Source organism: Mesocricetus auratus, unplaced genomic scaffold (assembly GCF_017639785.1).
Source record: "Mesocricetus auratus isolate SY011 unplaced genomic scaffold, BCM_Maur_2.0 Super-Scaffold_15014, whole genome shotgun sequence".
Taxonomy (NCBI): domain Eukaryota; kingdom Metazoa; phylum Chordata; class Mammalia; order Rodentia; family Cricetidae; genus Mesocricetus; species Mesocricetus auratus.
Window position 1 is genome coordinate 41,089,572 of NW_024429186.1, and position 16,076 is coordinate 41,105,647.

Here is a 16,076-nt window from a genome sequence, read left to right on the forward strand (position 1 = left end):
GTTTAAGGGACGCCCCCACATCCTGTGGTTTGTCCTGACTGCTTAAGTTTTTTAATGAAGGGAGGCCCTTTTAGAAGAATTTAATCTGTGATAAAGGATAAAGAATAGAGAGCAAAGCCTTTGCTCTGCCTGGGAAGCTCTGGAGGCAACTAAAGGAGGAGCAAATTGTGCTACTTCATGAATGGGGGTGTGCTGGGAGTGCATTTGTGATTCTCCCTGCTTTAGTCTGCATGCCCCCTATTTTCTGGAATGTAGTCTCTGGCCTTTCTGTGCGGTAGAATGCTACATGGTGTAGAAGAGTTCAGGCATGAGCCCCACAGCCCGGGTTTGAATCATGTCTCCACTGTTTAGTATCTGTATGATTCTGAGCAAGATGCTGAATTTCTCTGTCTTGATTTACTCATCTGTTAAATTGAAAATAGCATTGTACATTGTTGTAGAGATTAAATGAGAATTAGTGTGTCTAAGTGCTTAGATTGGAACACAAGGAGTGTATACCCAGTACATCCAATTAATACAAGTTGTTATTGTCTCATCTAGTAGGTGGATAGCCTGCTTCAGATTTGTCTGTGATGGATCAGTTCACATGAATAACGAATGGATTCCAACTGCTTACCATTAAAAAGCTTCTAAATGCCAACTGTCTTGAATGTTTTGAATTGCTAAATATGTAAATCTGTTGAGTGACCACAGACATTGTTTTTGCTTTAAAACTGTCATTTGCTGATGCGTCAGACTTCATTTGTACTTGTAAGCACTCTCTATGTGGATAGTCTAGTTTGGGGATTTTGTTAAATCTATGCTATCAAAATTTGGTTGAATTAAAAATCCCTTGAAGATTTTAACCTTTAAGTGATATTGTATTATTAAGCCTTTTCCCTGTTCCCATTTACCTCTGTGGTGTCTGGTAAACTGGCTAAATCTGTAGTCTTGGTTTAGTATCATAGGGGCCATGTGGGTGTAGCTAGAGATCCAAGTACTGTTCCCAGCTCCGTAACTCATCATGAAATCTCAGTAATCATCTCTAAATTTTTTCCCCCGAGACAGGGTTTCTCTGTGTGTAGTCTTTTTTTTTGAGACAGGGTTTCTCTGTATTGTTTTGGAGGCTGTCCTGGAACTCACTCTGTAGACCAGGCTGGCCTCGAACTCACAGAAATCCGCCTGCCTCTGCCTCCCAAGTGCTGGGATTAAAGGCGTGCGCCACCACCGCCCGGCTCTGTGTGTAGTCTTGATTGTCCTGGAACACTCAGATTGGCCTTGAACTCACAGAGATCTTCCTGCCTCTCCCTCCCAAGCATCGGGATTAAAGGCGTGTATCATTACCTCCCAGCTCTAATTTTTTTTAAAAACTAGAACGTCATCTAAAACTAGAACTGCTTACCTCTAATGTATTCTCAGTATTAATGAATTATTCTCTTGGATGATGGCGGAAGAGCCTACCCTGATTGTGTCATCAGTTACTTATGTATTGTTGTGACAAATACCATGACCAAGACAATTTATAGAAGAAAGCATTTCTAGGGGCTTACAGTTTGAGAGGGTGAGTCAGTAACCATCATGGCAGAGAACTTGGGAACACAGACAGGCAGACTGGGTACTGGAGCAGTTGTTTACATCCTTATCTACATTGAAGGCAGAGAGAAAGAGAGAGCTAACTGGGAATAGTTTGGCTCACCCCTAGTGACACATCTCCTCCAACAAGGCCACACCTTTTAGTTCTTCACAGACTGTTCCACCACCTGGGGACTAAGCATTCCAATAGATGAACCTATGGGGGCCATTCTCTTCAAACCACCACACTGATCATAATTCTCATTGCCATTCAAGAGAAGCTACAGTATTAGGGGTAGGGCTGGATAAAGTAGTAGAAAGAAATAGGGTAGGAAGTAGACTAGATCATATTCCTTCCTAGCTGGAGAATTTTAACCTCAAAATTTGATTTCATTTTTAGAAATAATACAGAGCAAATGTCTGAGCTGTTTGTTCTTGTTCCCTCCCTCCCTCCCTCCCTCCCTCCCTCCCTCCCTCCCTCCCTCCCTCCCTCCCTCCGTGTGTGTGTGTTTGTGTGTGTGTGTGTGTATGTATGTATGTATGACGCTTGAAATCAAACTGTTGGAGTCAGCAAACCCTCTTACCAACTGAGCAGTTTGTTATAGTATGGGATTCAAATCTATGTTATGTAGGTTTTTATTTTGCTTTGTTTGAGGCAAGGTCCACTTGCCTCTGCTTCCCCAGTGCTGCGGTTAAAGCCTGTGCCATTACTGCTAGCTAGACTGTGTCATCTAAGAAATATTATTTGAGATTTTCATAACATGTATTTTGGTCACATTCACCCCTCATTTTCCCTCTAAGTTCTCCCAGATCAATCCCCACTCCCCTACCCATCCCTCAACTTCAGTTTGTGCTGTCCCAATATTCTTGGGTCTGGGACCATCCACTTGATTACCATTGGCCTACCAGGAGCCACATATTTAACGAAAACCGACTTTCCCTCCCCTAGAAGCCATCAGCTGTCCATAGTTCCCCTGTTAGGGGAAAGGGCTTGTGAACTCCTTCTCACTCCATGCTAGACTGCTGACTGACTTGGTCTTGGGCAGGTTTTGTGAGACATCTGCAACTGCACTGAGTTCATGAGCGTGTGGTCTGTTGTGTCTAGAAGACAGTTTTGCTCTGTTCTCAGATGCCTGACTCTTAGAATTTTACTTCTCTGCCCTCAGGGAGTTAGGCGTGGCAATAAGCACATTTAACTGCTTAACTCTCTTGCCACCACCCCTGATACCTCTTTTTAGATAGTCTCATGTAGCCATGCTGGCTTCAGACTTAAGGATGCTCTTGAACTTTTGATCCCTACTGCCTCTACTTCCCAAGTACAGGAATTGTGGGCCAGTGTCACCGCTTGTGATTTTATGCAGTGTTGGGGATCCAAGCAAGGACCTAGTGTATGCTAGGTGAGAGCTCTACCAACTGAGTTAGAGCCCCCAGCCCTTAATTTGCTGTTTGTTTGAAAAGAGAACAGATGCCTATTCTGAGAACACTTAACTATTTGAAATTATATTTATTACTCTTTTGTGTGTGTACGTATGTGTGAGCACATGCATGCCATAGTGCACATGTAGTGGTCCAAAGATCCCTCGTAGAGTAATAAAAATTGTGTTTTTTCTTTGCTCAAGAACATGGGTCAAAAGATACAGATGCAAGTGAAATTTGTTCTCATATCACCACTTCTGATGTGCTCTTTTTGTGTGTCTGCTTGGGTGCGTGTTTGCGTGTACAGGTGTACATGTGGAATTCAGAGGTCAACTTTGGATATGTTCCTCAGAAGCTGTTCCCTTTTGTTTCTTGAGACAGAGTCTCTCATAGGGACTTGGGATTCACCAGCGAGGCTGGGCTGGTAAGCCCTAGGGACGCTCCTGCTCTTGCCTCCTCAGAGCTGGGCTTACAGATGTGCACTACCATGCCTGGCTTTCCTGTGATTCTGAGGATTGAACCTGGGGCCTCATGCTTGTGTGTAAGCACTTTACCAACTGAGCCATTTCCCTGCATTGGTGTACTTGTTGGAATTGTTTCATTTTGTTGGTTTTCCAAGTTTCTTTACAAAGCAACTTCATGGAGCCAGAACAAACTGAAAACAAAATCCATATGCAGCCATTGCTTTAAACACCAAGGATGTCAGATGAAATGATACGTTGAGATTTCTGCTTTGAAACTTTTTAGTGAACGAATTTAAACTAACGGAAAACTTGTGGTTTCACTTTATAAGGGAAAGTTTGACCTCTCTCGGTGATTTCAGATATTAAGGATGCTGGAGTTGGGGTGTTTTGGGCTAACCCTTGCTTTAACCTGCAGGTGGCTCTTGGGATTTAGGCAGTCTTCAGTTGCAGAATAGCAGATGCAGTCCCTTACTTGTGTGGGGCTTTCAGACTCGGGGTCTCTGGTGTGGTGCTTATGGTGTCTCCTGCCTATGTGAATGTTAACAAGAACACTGTTGTGCTGTTCTTTTGAGTTCGCTTTTGAAGTAACTTTCACAGAGAATTCCTGTTGCCTGGAACTGATGACAGACTTACACCATTTCCTCTTTTTTTCTTAGACGTTCCAACCTCAGAGCAGCCTGAACTGTTCCTAAAGAAACTTCAGCAGTGCTGTGTCATTTTTGACTTCATGGACACGCTATCTGATCTTAAAATGAAAGAGTACAAGCGCTCCACTCTTAATGAACTGGTGGACTACATTACAATAAGCAGAGGCTGTCTGACAGAGCAGACTTACCCTGAAGTAGTTAGAATGGTGAGTTTCTTTTTCGCCGTTGACACTTTTAAGCATCTTCCATAGCCACTCATGGGTGTATTGATTGCACTGAGGTCACCGAGGTCTCTTCCACAAACAAAAGCCAACCTCCTGAGAGTTAAATGCAAGCAGTCAGCACAGCACTAGGATTTGAAGAACATGATTTCATGATGATGACACCCAGACCATCCCACCGACTGCAGCATTGAAGGAGTGACCTCCAGAGCGTGAAGCTGAGGGCCAGGGTGCCATGGATCTCTGCAAAGACACAGGAGAATCAACCAGTTTTAGATCTGTTTAAAAAGATTCAAGCGCGTTGAGTATCTTAGCTCCTGCCACCCTTTCATTGTGGCATATTACTAATGGCATTATACTTAATAAAATTATGATCTAGAGAATCTAGTTAAGGTCTCTCTTGGGTTTATAATGAATTTCTCTCTTTGTAATTTCCTTGAAGTCAGGAGTACTGCCTTTCATGATGTTAGAACAATGGCACTATGTGTGGTCCTTAGGAATTACAGGAAGAAACATTATTTGTGTAATGCAAGCAATTATGTTCTTACTGTGTCATTAACTACATCAGTTTATTTATTTACTTATTTAAATTAAGCCAAAATCTCTTTGGTAGGCTTCTGTGTTGTGGTTGCCTTCCTTAGCATCCTGAAAGATTATGGATGGAGAAGCTATTGTTTTTAGGAAGTGGGTGGGAGGAATGGAGAAGGCTGGTAACTCTCATACAATGCAGAAGGGCCTGAGTGTCATTGGGAACCCCACTAGAGGAACAGACACAGGGAATACCTCTTCAACATTGGGAGGGGCTTTCAGAGATCAGCTTGTGAAAGTGACTGGTATGTGGCGGCCCTATGTAGATGAGGTGGAATTGGAAAAAAATATGAATATATATATATACATATATATATGTATATGGCATTAAATACATATATATGCATTGGATCTGTTATTAATTTACAGGAATATGTCATCATGAGTGTTTTGTAAGTTAACTGTTACTATTGTTGCTTCTGAGTAGTGCTTTTCAACAAAGAGCACTTATGCCTCACAGGACATTTGGCAATGCCCAGAGTCATTTTTTGGTAGTCACAGCTGTATGAGAAAAGAATATTTCCACCATCTACTGGGTAGAGGTCACAAATGTGATGCTAAGTATTTTAAAAGGGCAAGAAAGCCCACACAAGAAAGGTTGGCCTAGTCTCAGATATCACCAGTTACACTCACTGTTAGACAATGCTGCTTCTGAGTGTACGTCCTTTCTAAATCTCCCAAACACTTAGCATCTTCTCTTGCCCACCCGTCCTCTTCAGAGCATGCTGTGTTGGTGTGAGCTTATAGTTTTGCTCTGACTTTCTGTAGATAGCTCATGAGGATGGAAGCATATACACATGCATTTGCTTAGATACTTTTGTAGACACACGAATAGTGTGCTGTACGCATTTCTGTACATTCCTTTTACTTAACACTTTATCAGTACATAGAAAGCTGTGTTGTTTTACAGCTACCCAGTATTTCATTGTGTGAATATACTGTGTTTAACTAGCATCTGGCAGATGTTCTTATAAACCAATCAGTTTATCCTTTTATAAGAATATCTGTATGTTGAGGGATTTCTTTTTATAAAGATTGTAGGCTTTTTATGTACATAGCAAAATTGAGAAGGAAGTGCAGAGATTTCTCATTTACCCTAGTTTCCACTGGTGTGGCCTCTGCTGTCACCATCCCAAATGGGACATTGGCTACAATGGATGAACTACACTGACACACTACATCAACCAGAGTCTGTGCTTTGCTTTAGGGCTCATGCTTGGAGCTTTGCCTTCTCTGGGTTTGGAAGAGTCTGGTGACATGGATGGACCTTCACAGTATCACACAGAGCAGCTTCATGCTGGCATTGCTCTCTTAAGAACCCCTGACCTTGGCGCTGGCTTCGTAGGTGTGCTTTTTGAATCTGAAAGACGCCCTTTGCAGCTTGCCTTCTTTCACGTTCTTCATCCTTGTTTTGATTTTTGAGATGGGACTAAATGCAGGCTGGCCTGGAAATTGCTATGTAGCAGGGAACTGATCTTGAACTCTTAGCAGTCCTGCATCAGTCTCCCTAGTGGTGGGATTACAGGTGTGAACTATCGCACCCACCCAGATCACTCTTCCTAGTGCTCAGTTGTACCCCATTGTGTGACTGTGCCACAGCCTCCGAAGTATTTTGGCTTCATCCATTTTTTGACAGTTATAACTAAAGTGCCTCTGGAAATCTGCATATTTGTGCGGGGCATACATTTGCTAATCCTTGGGGTAGACAGTGGGGACATTAGTTCCTGGGCTTTGAGATAAGTATTTTGTAAGTCACTGTGAAGCTGACTTTCAGAGTGGCTGTACTATTTGGTTTCCTATTGGAGCTCCACTGCTCCAATTTTTATCAGAATTTATCTCCCTCTCTCCCCACTTCGCCCCTTCATGTACTTTAAGATCTGGTCCCCAATTCCAATTCTGGCTTCCCCTAAAGGGCCAGTTTACAGTGTGGTGCTGTTTCTGACAAGCCCAGTGCTTTCTCCATCCTTCAGGTCCCCTGTTTCTTGACAGCCCACTCTTTGGAAAACGCTGCGCTTTACTCTTCCACACGTGCATCACATTTTTCCAATTAGGAGATAAGTGTCCTAGAGAGGAGTTGTCGCAAGTATCTTAGTAGGCTCTGGGATGCCTCTTAGCTGAGCCTAACTGATTTTAGGCTCTGAAATTTTTTTTTTTGTAAAACACCAAATCTATATTTACATCCACATATAATAACATAACTTTAAGCTGAAATATATCATAAATAAAGCATGTCTACAGTCTGACAACTTAAGTATCAACAATTAAAATAAATCAAACTGGAATGAAATAAATACATTAACAAAAATCCAACGAATTGTACCTCTATCACATGTACTGTTTAGGCTCTGAAATTATGATGAAGATATTCTATCATTCAATTTTATTGATTCATTAAACCTAGCATTTAACATAATGCAGAGATTCTTCCATTTTTGCCAACCAGCTTGCCCTAAGACAGTTTTAGTTGCCTAAGAGCTCGTTGTTTCATTCCCTTTCTCCTTTAAGCCATTTATATTGTTAAGACATTCTTGAGCCCTGCTTTATGCAGCTTTGAATATATAGCATACATATTGTTTTGGAGCACTCCTTTGTGTAGGGTTCTCAGATATATACTGGTTTTTCATATATAATTTGTAAAATTTTTCAGAAACTAATTTGCTATTATACTTATGCAATCTGGGATATTTATAGATAAGAAGATCTCATGATAGAACAGAAAGTGAACCCTCCTGAGTTCAACGGCCACCTTTGGCCATATTCACTTGCTTTATCGTTGAGAATTACATATGATACTGAGAGGCCTGCCTAAATAAATGACATGCAGTGTGCACATTGGCATTCTCAGAACCTCAGCACGTGTGTACAGGCTAACGGTGTGCTTACTGAATTGTAAGAAGGCTGGGAACCACAGGTCATTTTGGTACTCACTTCCCCCATTTGCCACCTGTAAGGTCCTTGTGTGCAGAAATTCTGGTTCTGCTTATCTCCCCGTGTCATACCTCTCTTGGGGGTGAGTTGTGAAGATTAGCAATAATGTATGTAAGTCTTTTAGACTAGTACCTAGGATATGGCAGAATGTTTAGTAAAAAATGTTTTGTTTTGCTTTTTTGAGACAAGGTTTCTCTGTGTAGCCCTGGCTGGTTGTCCTGGAACTTGATCTGTAGATCAGGCTGTCCTCAAACTCACAGAGATTCACCTGCCTCTGCCTCCTGAGCACTGGGATTAAAGGCATGTGCCACCATTGTCTGGCTAATAAATAACATTGTTATGTTTTGCTACTAGAGACTTGAATTTGCACGGTTCCTGTTTGTAGATTTTACGTTCTCTATCGGCTAGATGTGTTCTGTTCCATTTCCTCAGTTTCTCTCAAATTCTGTAGCCCAGAGATGATCCTGCCTGGTGAGTAGTCACTGTCCCTACCTGCTCCTCTTTCTTGTTATTGTGAAATGAAACTACTTCACCTGGATGAGGAAGCGGTGGTGTTTTTAATGAAATGCTAACTGGGCTTTGAAAATCAGGATGAGTAATGAGTCAGGATGACATGGTATGCTGTCAGCCTTAATACCAAAAACTGATCCAACCTGTTGAGACCTGTACTTGGAGAGTTGGTTTTCTTATGAGGGGCAAATGAAGTAGAGAGAAAGTAAGGTATGAGTTTGGGAAGCCACTACCATCCAAATGAAGTCTGGGTACCGCCTACAGGCTACTAGAATGAAGGAAAAACATTTTATGTGTAAATACATCAACAACATAACCCAGAAGTTACCTTCAGGAGAAGAGAGTGGTTATATAGTGGAAAGAACCCCAGGGAGAGCATGCGGAAGCTATTGGCCTTATTTCTCATCCTAACTAGTGATGAGACTTTGGTAACTCATTTTGCTTCCGAGCTTCAGTTTCTCCTATTGTTAACGAGGAAGGTGATGATATCTCAGAACCTTCCAGTTCTGAAATGGATGACTTTTGAGCAACACTGTCCAAGTCATTTAAAATGGCTTTCTCAAGGTTCACTAATCACTTTCCAAAGCAGTTGCTTACTTAGGTAAGTGGTATTTCTGTGGTGTCTTCTCTAATGGAAAAAGGTATCAGGACCTTTGGTTGCTTTATTTAGGCCTTGCTGTATTCTACTCTACACTGGCTCACTAGGGTCAAGCTTCTTTTGTTTGCTTGTTTTTTGTTTTGTTTTTGTTGTTGTTGTATTTTGTTTTTTTGTGTTTTTCCAGGCAGGGTTTCTCTGTGGCTTTGGAGGCTGTCCTGAAACTAGATCTTGTAGACCAGGCTGGTCTTGAACTTACAGAGATCCTCCTGCCTCTGCCTCCTGAGTGCTGGGATTAAAGGTGTACACTGCCACCGCCCAGCTCAAGCTTTTGTTTTTATGGCTTTTTTTTTTTTTAAATCACATTCTACTTATAAAGTCTTTGGTTCTGTTGCATGCATCCATTTGAAATACTTCTTAGACTTCTTTTAATCTTCTCATAACCTATTCATGTTTGTTTACCTAAATTTGAATTCTGTATAGTTTATATTATTTGAATTGTATTTGCATGTCTTTTCTAAAAATACTCCATTTGAGGGTACTCCAAATGTGAGATATAGTTTCATTGGTAAAAGCATTGGCTTTGTTAATTCTAGATAGTATTTGCTGAATCTGCCCCCCCCCCCATGGTTTCTCTGTGTAGCCTTGACTATTCTGGAATTCACTCTGTAGGCCAGCCTGCTCTCAACTCACAGAGATCTGCCTGCCTATGCTTCCTGAGTGCTGGGATTAGAGGTGTGCGCCACCACTGCCAAGTTTTATTGAATCTATTAATGCCATGCTTTACCTCAAAAAATAAAATAAAATTGGTGGTGTTGTGTGTCAAACCCAGGGATATTATCTATTCTAGGCAAACATTCCAGCAGTGAGCTACATTCCTAGTCTTTGGTTGGTTGGTTTGTCTGAGACAAGACCTTGTTGTGTAGTGTAGGCTGGCCAAGAATTTACTTCGTTAGCCTAAGCCAATCTCACTTTATGACTCCCCTGCTTTAGTTCCTTCCCAAGTGCTGAGATTACGTGCATGTGCCACCACATCTGACTTATACTCGTATGCTTTCATGGCTGAAAAAGATGTGGAGTGCTTTTTTTTTTTTTCTTTCTTGTTTGTTTTTTGAGACAGGATTTCTTTGTAGCCCTGGAGCCTGTCCTGGAACTCACTGTGTAGACCAGGCTGGCCTGTGCCTCCCAAGTGCTGGGATTAAAGGCATGCACCAGCACCATTCAGCAAGATGGTTATTTTCTGTCAGCAGTAGAACGTGCATTGTGGACAAATTAAAAGATGTTATACTAATAGAATTATATATTAGGTAAGGAAAGAGGATAGAAGGTTGATTCAGGTGGGTAGGGTAGTCATGGCAGACTGTCCAGAATGAGTAAAGCTTTAGTAGGGTATTAAAAGATTTTCCAGATGGCTGAACTACCAGGGAATCCCCAAACCACTTGATATACTGGGTATGCAGTGCTGTGTTGTAGTATTCACAGTTATTTGTGCATGCATGTGTGTGCGCGCTTGAATGAGCACAGAGAATGGAAAGATGTCAGTTTTGGCAGCTGAAGATGTTAATGTGTGTCAGTTTGGGGAACTACTTCATAGGCAGTGGAGACCCTTCAGAAGGCTTGACGTAGAAGACTGGTACGGTGGCATTTATATTTTAATAGTGGTAAAGGAGGATCGATAGGGGAGTGTTAGAGAAGACATGCAACTCTAAGCCAATAGCAGGTCACAGGTAGAGAAGTTAACTCTTGAGAGTCACCTGGAACTGCAAGCGAAGCCACTTAGAGCTTTTGTGGATATTTTGAGAGAGGAAGGAGATTAGATGCCTGTGGCATAAGCCCCTGTGGGTGGTTCAGGTAGCTGTGGTCAGTGTGGTGCTTCTGTTAAGGTACAGCAGTAGGGAGAGCACCTTTTGGTTGGAAGCTGAGGAGTTGAGTGTTTGCTGTTGCTGTTCCTTTCCTGTGGGAAGCCTAATTAATGTGAAAAATGAATGTAGAGCTGGTCCTTGTCAGCATGGACGTGGGCAGGAGGCAGGTAAAGCGATGGGACTCCATGCTCACTGTGCCATGGTTCAGATGGGAGCAAATTGATTGAGGAGTGGGCAGAATGAGGAAGTTGAGATCGTGGTGACAGTGATTCCTCCTATAGATATACCTAAGATATACTGGCTTCATTTGAGTAAAATCTCTACAAAAACCACATAACTTTATCATATAGTCATTGCTGTTATTATTTTCATATTGTTTGTCTTTGACTTGGCTAGTCTTGGCTTCAAGTCTGCGTTGTTCCCAGAGTGTGATTAGATCTCTGTATATTGCAGATTGAGGATATTTGAGTTTCAGAGTTAATGTAGCTTTAGAATAAAGTATATTGAGCAGTCTTTTCTTCCTGTTGTTTCTCAGCTATTGCTAATTTCCCCCCCACTTTCAAATTATAGTGTCTCTTGTTTATCTAAGATCCTGTATTTTAAAAATAAATTCTTTGATTTACCTGGAAATCATAGCTCTGATTAGCCTCTTATTAGGCTACTATGGTTTTGTGGAGAACTAGGAATTCTCAATTAAGGGCCTCAGAGTCTGCCTACGCATAATTTAAGATGCTTTGTTAACTTTACTGTATACTCTGTTGATTGAAAGGTAGAGGATTTCTTGTTACTAATGTAGCACCAGGAATGTAAGAGCTTGTCATTTGTCAAGTCTTACATTTGATAAAGAATATAATTATACCCTGGCTAGAGTTTCTTTGCAGGTAACTAAAAGGAGCTATATGAGAAAGGTGTTTGCTAACAGGAGTTATTGGGAAAGTTTCAGAATGGGTAAATTCAAGATATATAGGACCTCACAAGAGATTAGAAATTTACAGATTCTTGGTACATAGGAGAGAGCTTAAGATTATAATAATGAAGTCACTAAAAGACATTTTTAGAAAGAGTAGAAAGAATTGACAAGGCAAGGCCAGAGGCAGATATTAGAATTTGTCATTTTTTTTGAGAAACAGACACTGGCAGGTAGTTTGCCTTTTCCTTAAACTATCACCCTGTGCTACTCTGGTTAATGTTCCTTTAGCAGTATTTATTGTCTTGAGGTACGCAGATTTATTTCATGGTATTACTGAACTCATGGTGTTACTGCAATTTTATGTGTGTGTAGTCTGTGTATTTTTATGTGGATGGAAAGATTCTCAAATTGTTTAAATTTGGTTTTACCATATGTGCATTAATCATCTACACTAGATGCCTAGGTGAGAGCATGAAACTGCCTGACCTGAAGTTTGCTCTGTGAAAAGGGCTTTCTCTTTATCTTCTATGCTGTGAATTGAACCCAAGACCGTGTACATTTAAGCATGCACTTTTTTTTCCACTTAAATTGCACCTCCAGCCCCCATGGGAAGGTCTTTGTTTATGTATTCAATATCATAAATGTATGTATAACTGTTCAGGTTTTCTATTATTGTTTTTATTATCATGTAATAATTACAATGGGTTTCATTATAGCATTTTCACACATTTACCTATTTCAGTCATAATTTGTTCCCTCCTTCTGTTCCTCTCCTTGTTCCCCTTGCTGCTGATGCTCCTCCTCTTCCCAACTAGCCCTGCTTCTGCCTTCATGCCTTTTTCCTTTTTTGGAGCGTGGGATCCAGTGAGTTTGAGTAGAGTTGTTACAGGAGAATGGGCCAGGATCTAGGGGTTTTGTTTACAGGTTGCTGAGCACTGACTGTACCACTGAAGGAAATGACCTCTTCCTCCATCAACTGGTAACTTGTGCTCCCATGGTAGTGTACATATCTTGTGTAGATCTTCTCTGGGTACCACAGTTGCTAGGAGTTGAAGAGTGTGACAGTCATGCCATGTCTGGAAGCCAGCATTCCACACTAGTTCCTGCCTATTTGTCCAGCCCTTCTGGTCTTTCCACCCCTTCTTTGATGTTCCTTGAACCTCGGAGGACATGATTAAGATGGATATATTCAACAGTCATTTAGCCTTTAAAGGAAAGGTTAGGGCTGGAATGATTATGGTTCAGTGGTTAAGAGCACTGACTGCTTGCACATGGTGGTTTACAACCTCCTATAACCCCAGGCTTGGGGGATCTGATGCCCTCTTCTGACCTCTGAGGGCACTGCACAAGGAAAACACCCATACATATAAAAGTAAATAATTTTTTAAAAAAGATTGTGTGTGTGTGTGTGTGTGTGTATGTGTATGTGTATGTGTATCCGTGTAGAGGTTTGTATATGTAAGTCAATGTGCCTGAGGAGACCAGAAGAGGGTGTTGGATCCTCTGGAGCTGAAGTTAGAGGGAAGGGTGAGTTGTCTGACAAGGGTGTTGAGAATCGAACTTGGATCTTCTGTAAGAGTAGTCCAAAATTTAATTGCTGAACCATCTCTCTACTCTAGTTATTTATTCTTTTTTCTTATTTTTTTCCTTTTTCTTTTTTAGATTTTATGTGTATTAGTGTTTTGCTACATATATGTTTGTATACCAAGTTCAAGCCTGGTGCCTGCAGAGGTCAGAAAAGGGTATTGGACCCCTGGCACTGGAGTTATACATGGTTATGAGCCCCCATACAGATACTGGGGACTGAGTTCAGCAAGTACTTTTAACCATTGAGCCATTTTTCCAGCCCCTAGTCATTTATCCTTAATGCTTGACCAATTATTACTTTTTGTAGTTATTAATGATCATTGCAAAAGGAAGATTCCATGACCGAAGCTCTTGGCAGCACTATTATAAGTGCATAAACAGTTGTTATGGAGACAGTTTGACAGGTGTAGCATGTCCATTTTTCAGAACAGCAATAGTGGCTTCCCACTAGTGCTGTGACCTCCCAAGCCATGGCCTTTGACTGGGATTTATGGTACTAGGTGTGGATTCTGTGCTGTAGGGCAGGCAGCAAATCCAGTCAGAAAGTAGTTGGTTACTGTCATAACAGACTTGTCACTGTTGCACTAGCAGGCTTCCCTTGTTGGCTGGACAGTATTGCTGCACACAGGGTCTACAGCTGAGCAAGACTGTTGTTGCCTATTCTCCAGTAATAGCATTGCACCTTCTGATACTACGAAGGCTAGGTGACAGAAGCCTCCAGGCCAAATCTAGTTGCTTTCTTTGTCGTCTACCTGAGTGGGCAACTGATAACAATGGCAATTGTCAGGGTTATTTTGGGGCTCCAGGAGGCTTCCTGACCAATAGCGTTTAGGGTGGTAGCCTACCCTGACAATGGGATTTTAATTTAATAACCTGTTGCTTCTGGGAGCAACTTTATTTTAATGTCAATTGGGGTAGGCTGTTAATACGTTACACAATTTGGAATTTCAGCCATATATTAATTTTTATATTTATACATATTGCCTCTGTACTATGCTTTTGCTCTTGAACTAACCTCCCTCCCTCCCTTTTTTTTTTTTTTGAGACAGGGTTTGTTTTTGTATCCCTGGATGTCCTGGAACTCATTCTGTAGACCAGGCTTGCACTTGAACTCAGAGATCCACCTGCCTCTACCTTCTGAGTGCTGGGATTAAAGGCCTGTGCCACCCATGCCCGCCTCCCTTGAATTTTTCTAAATCTAAAGATTCTTTTTTTTTTTAAGGTTTATTTATTTTATGTAGATGGGTGTTTTGTCTGCATATATGCACACTAGAAGAGGATATTGGAACTCAGGGAACTACAGTCATGGGCCATTGTGAGCCACCATGTTAGTACTGAACTCAGGACTTCTGGAAGAACAAGCAGCCATTGTTCTTAACCACCGAGTTGTCTTTCTAGCCCTAAATCTAGAGACTCATCAGCCTTTTCTTCTTGTATTTTTAGTTGCTTCTGACAAAGTCAACTCATATGTTGATTGTGGGGATCTGTGTTCACTCTTAAAATTTTCATGCATTTGGAATATTTTTTTCTTTTTGAGACAGGGTTTCTTTGTGTCACTCTTTGGAGCCTGTCCTGGAACTAGCTCTTGTAGACCAGGCTGGTCTCACACTCACGGAGATCCACCTGCCTCTGCCTCCCAGGTGCTGGGAATTAAAGGTGTACGCCACCACTGCCTGGTTGTTAAAATGTTTTGATCATATTCACTTCTTACTCCCTACTCCAGCTAAGTCACCTAAATAATTTTTCCTGATGTAATTGTGTATTTATGCCCTTCCTGCCTTAACAGATTATTGTCCCTCAGGTATTCTTAAGGAGTTTGAGGTGTATTTTTAACTGTGATTAATTTTAGTTTTCTTAAAAATACTTTTATTTTAGGAAATAACTATTTGCTTAGTTTTCAAGCTGTAGTCCTTCTGGCCTAACTGCTTTCAATTAAGGTTGTTTGTGGTTTTTCAGTATATATAATGCTCTTTGAGAGGCGTGGCCTCTCCATAACTGATATCCAGTAATACCATCCCACTGTACTGAGAGCTCTCCTCTTCTGTCCTTGCCCTCCCTTGCAAACCTGGCAACAGATGTGCGCACAGTAATTCAACTACTGCATTCAAGGGTTTAGTATCGTTTCCCCCCACCCAACCTTTTACTTTAAACTTGAAAATGGACACATTGTTTACAGGTATAGCAGTGCTTCTTGAAAATCCACCAAGAAGATGGGAAATTGCAGCATGTTTAAGAGGAGCTTAAACAAAGAGTATCTTTAATAGCCCTGGCTGTTGGCATTTGAACAGTGTAGTCATTTCTTTGCTGAGAGACAGGAGAGAGATGGGAGGAAGGCGAGAAGGATTGATTCTCCAAGAAGAGAGCTGCTTGCATCACACCGGTGGGTGATTATCAGGAAAAAGCAGAGAAAACAAGTGTCCTCAGCATGGAATTCTCAGTCTGTTAACGCTTGAGGCAAGAATTTGGCAGGAAAGCAACGAGCAGGTCATTTCCAAGAGGTAGCTGGCTACAGACCAATATTCAGAGCCAAACCTGATCTGTAAGGAAAATGAGGGCATGTGCTGCACCGTGACTTCTGAGATTCCCCTGCAATGTAGAGAGGATAAGGGCCTTCGAGAGTGAAAGCGCCATTCCAGTGCTCACCAGAGTTCCAAAGCAGCGGGGAAGAGAAAACAGGATGCGTCCTGGCATGGAGAGCAGCTATGAGCATGGAGATGACACATACAAGAACGATGCTTATGAGTAAAAATAGGACTGGCAATGATTATTTGATAAGCTGGAGAGCAACTAGACTTTT

General features: G+C 41.5%; 1 protein-coding gene across 2 annotated transcripts in view; it reads left to right on the plus strand.

Moving 5' to 3' along the window:
• The window catches only part of Ppp2r5e (protein phosphatase 2 regulatory subunit B'epsilon), a 138,450-nt gene that overhangs the window by 64,709 nt on the left and 57,665 nt on the right, over positions 1–16,076 (plus strand). For both annotated transcript variants that reach the window (XM_040742919.1, XM_040742920.1), the window contains exon 3: positions 4,088–4,284. In XM_040742919.1, the coding sequence (XP_040598853.1) occupies positions 4,088–4,284 (197 nt within the window). The remainder of the gene's footprint in view (positions 1–4,087; positions 4,285–16,076) is intronic.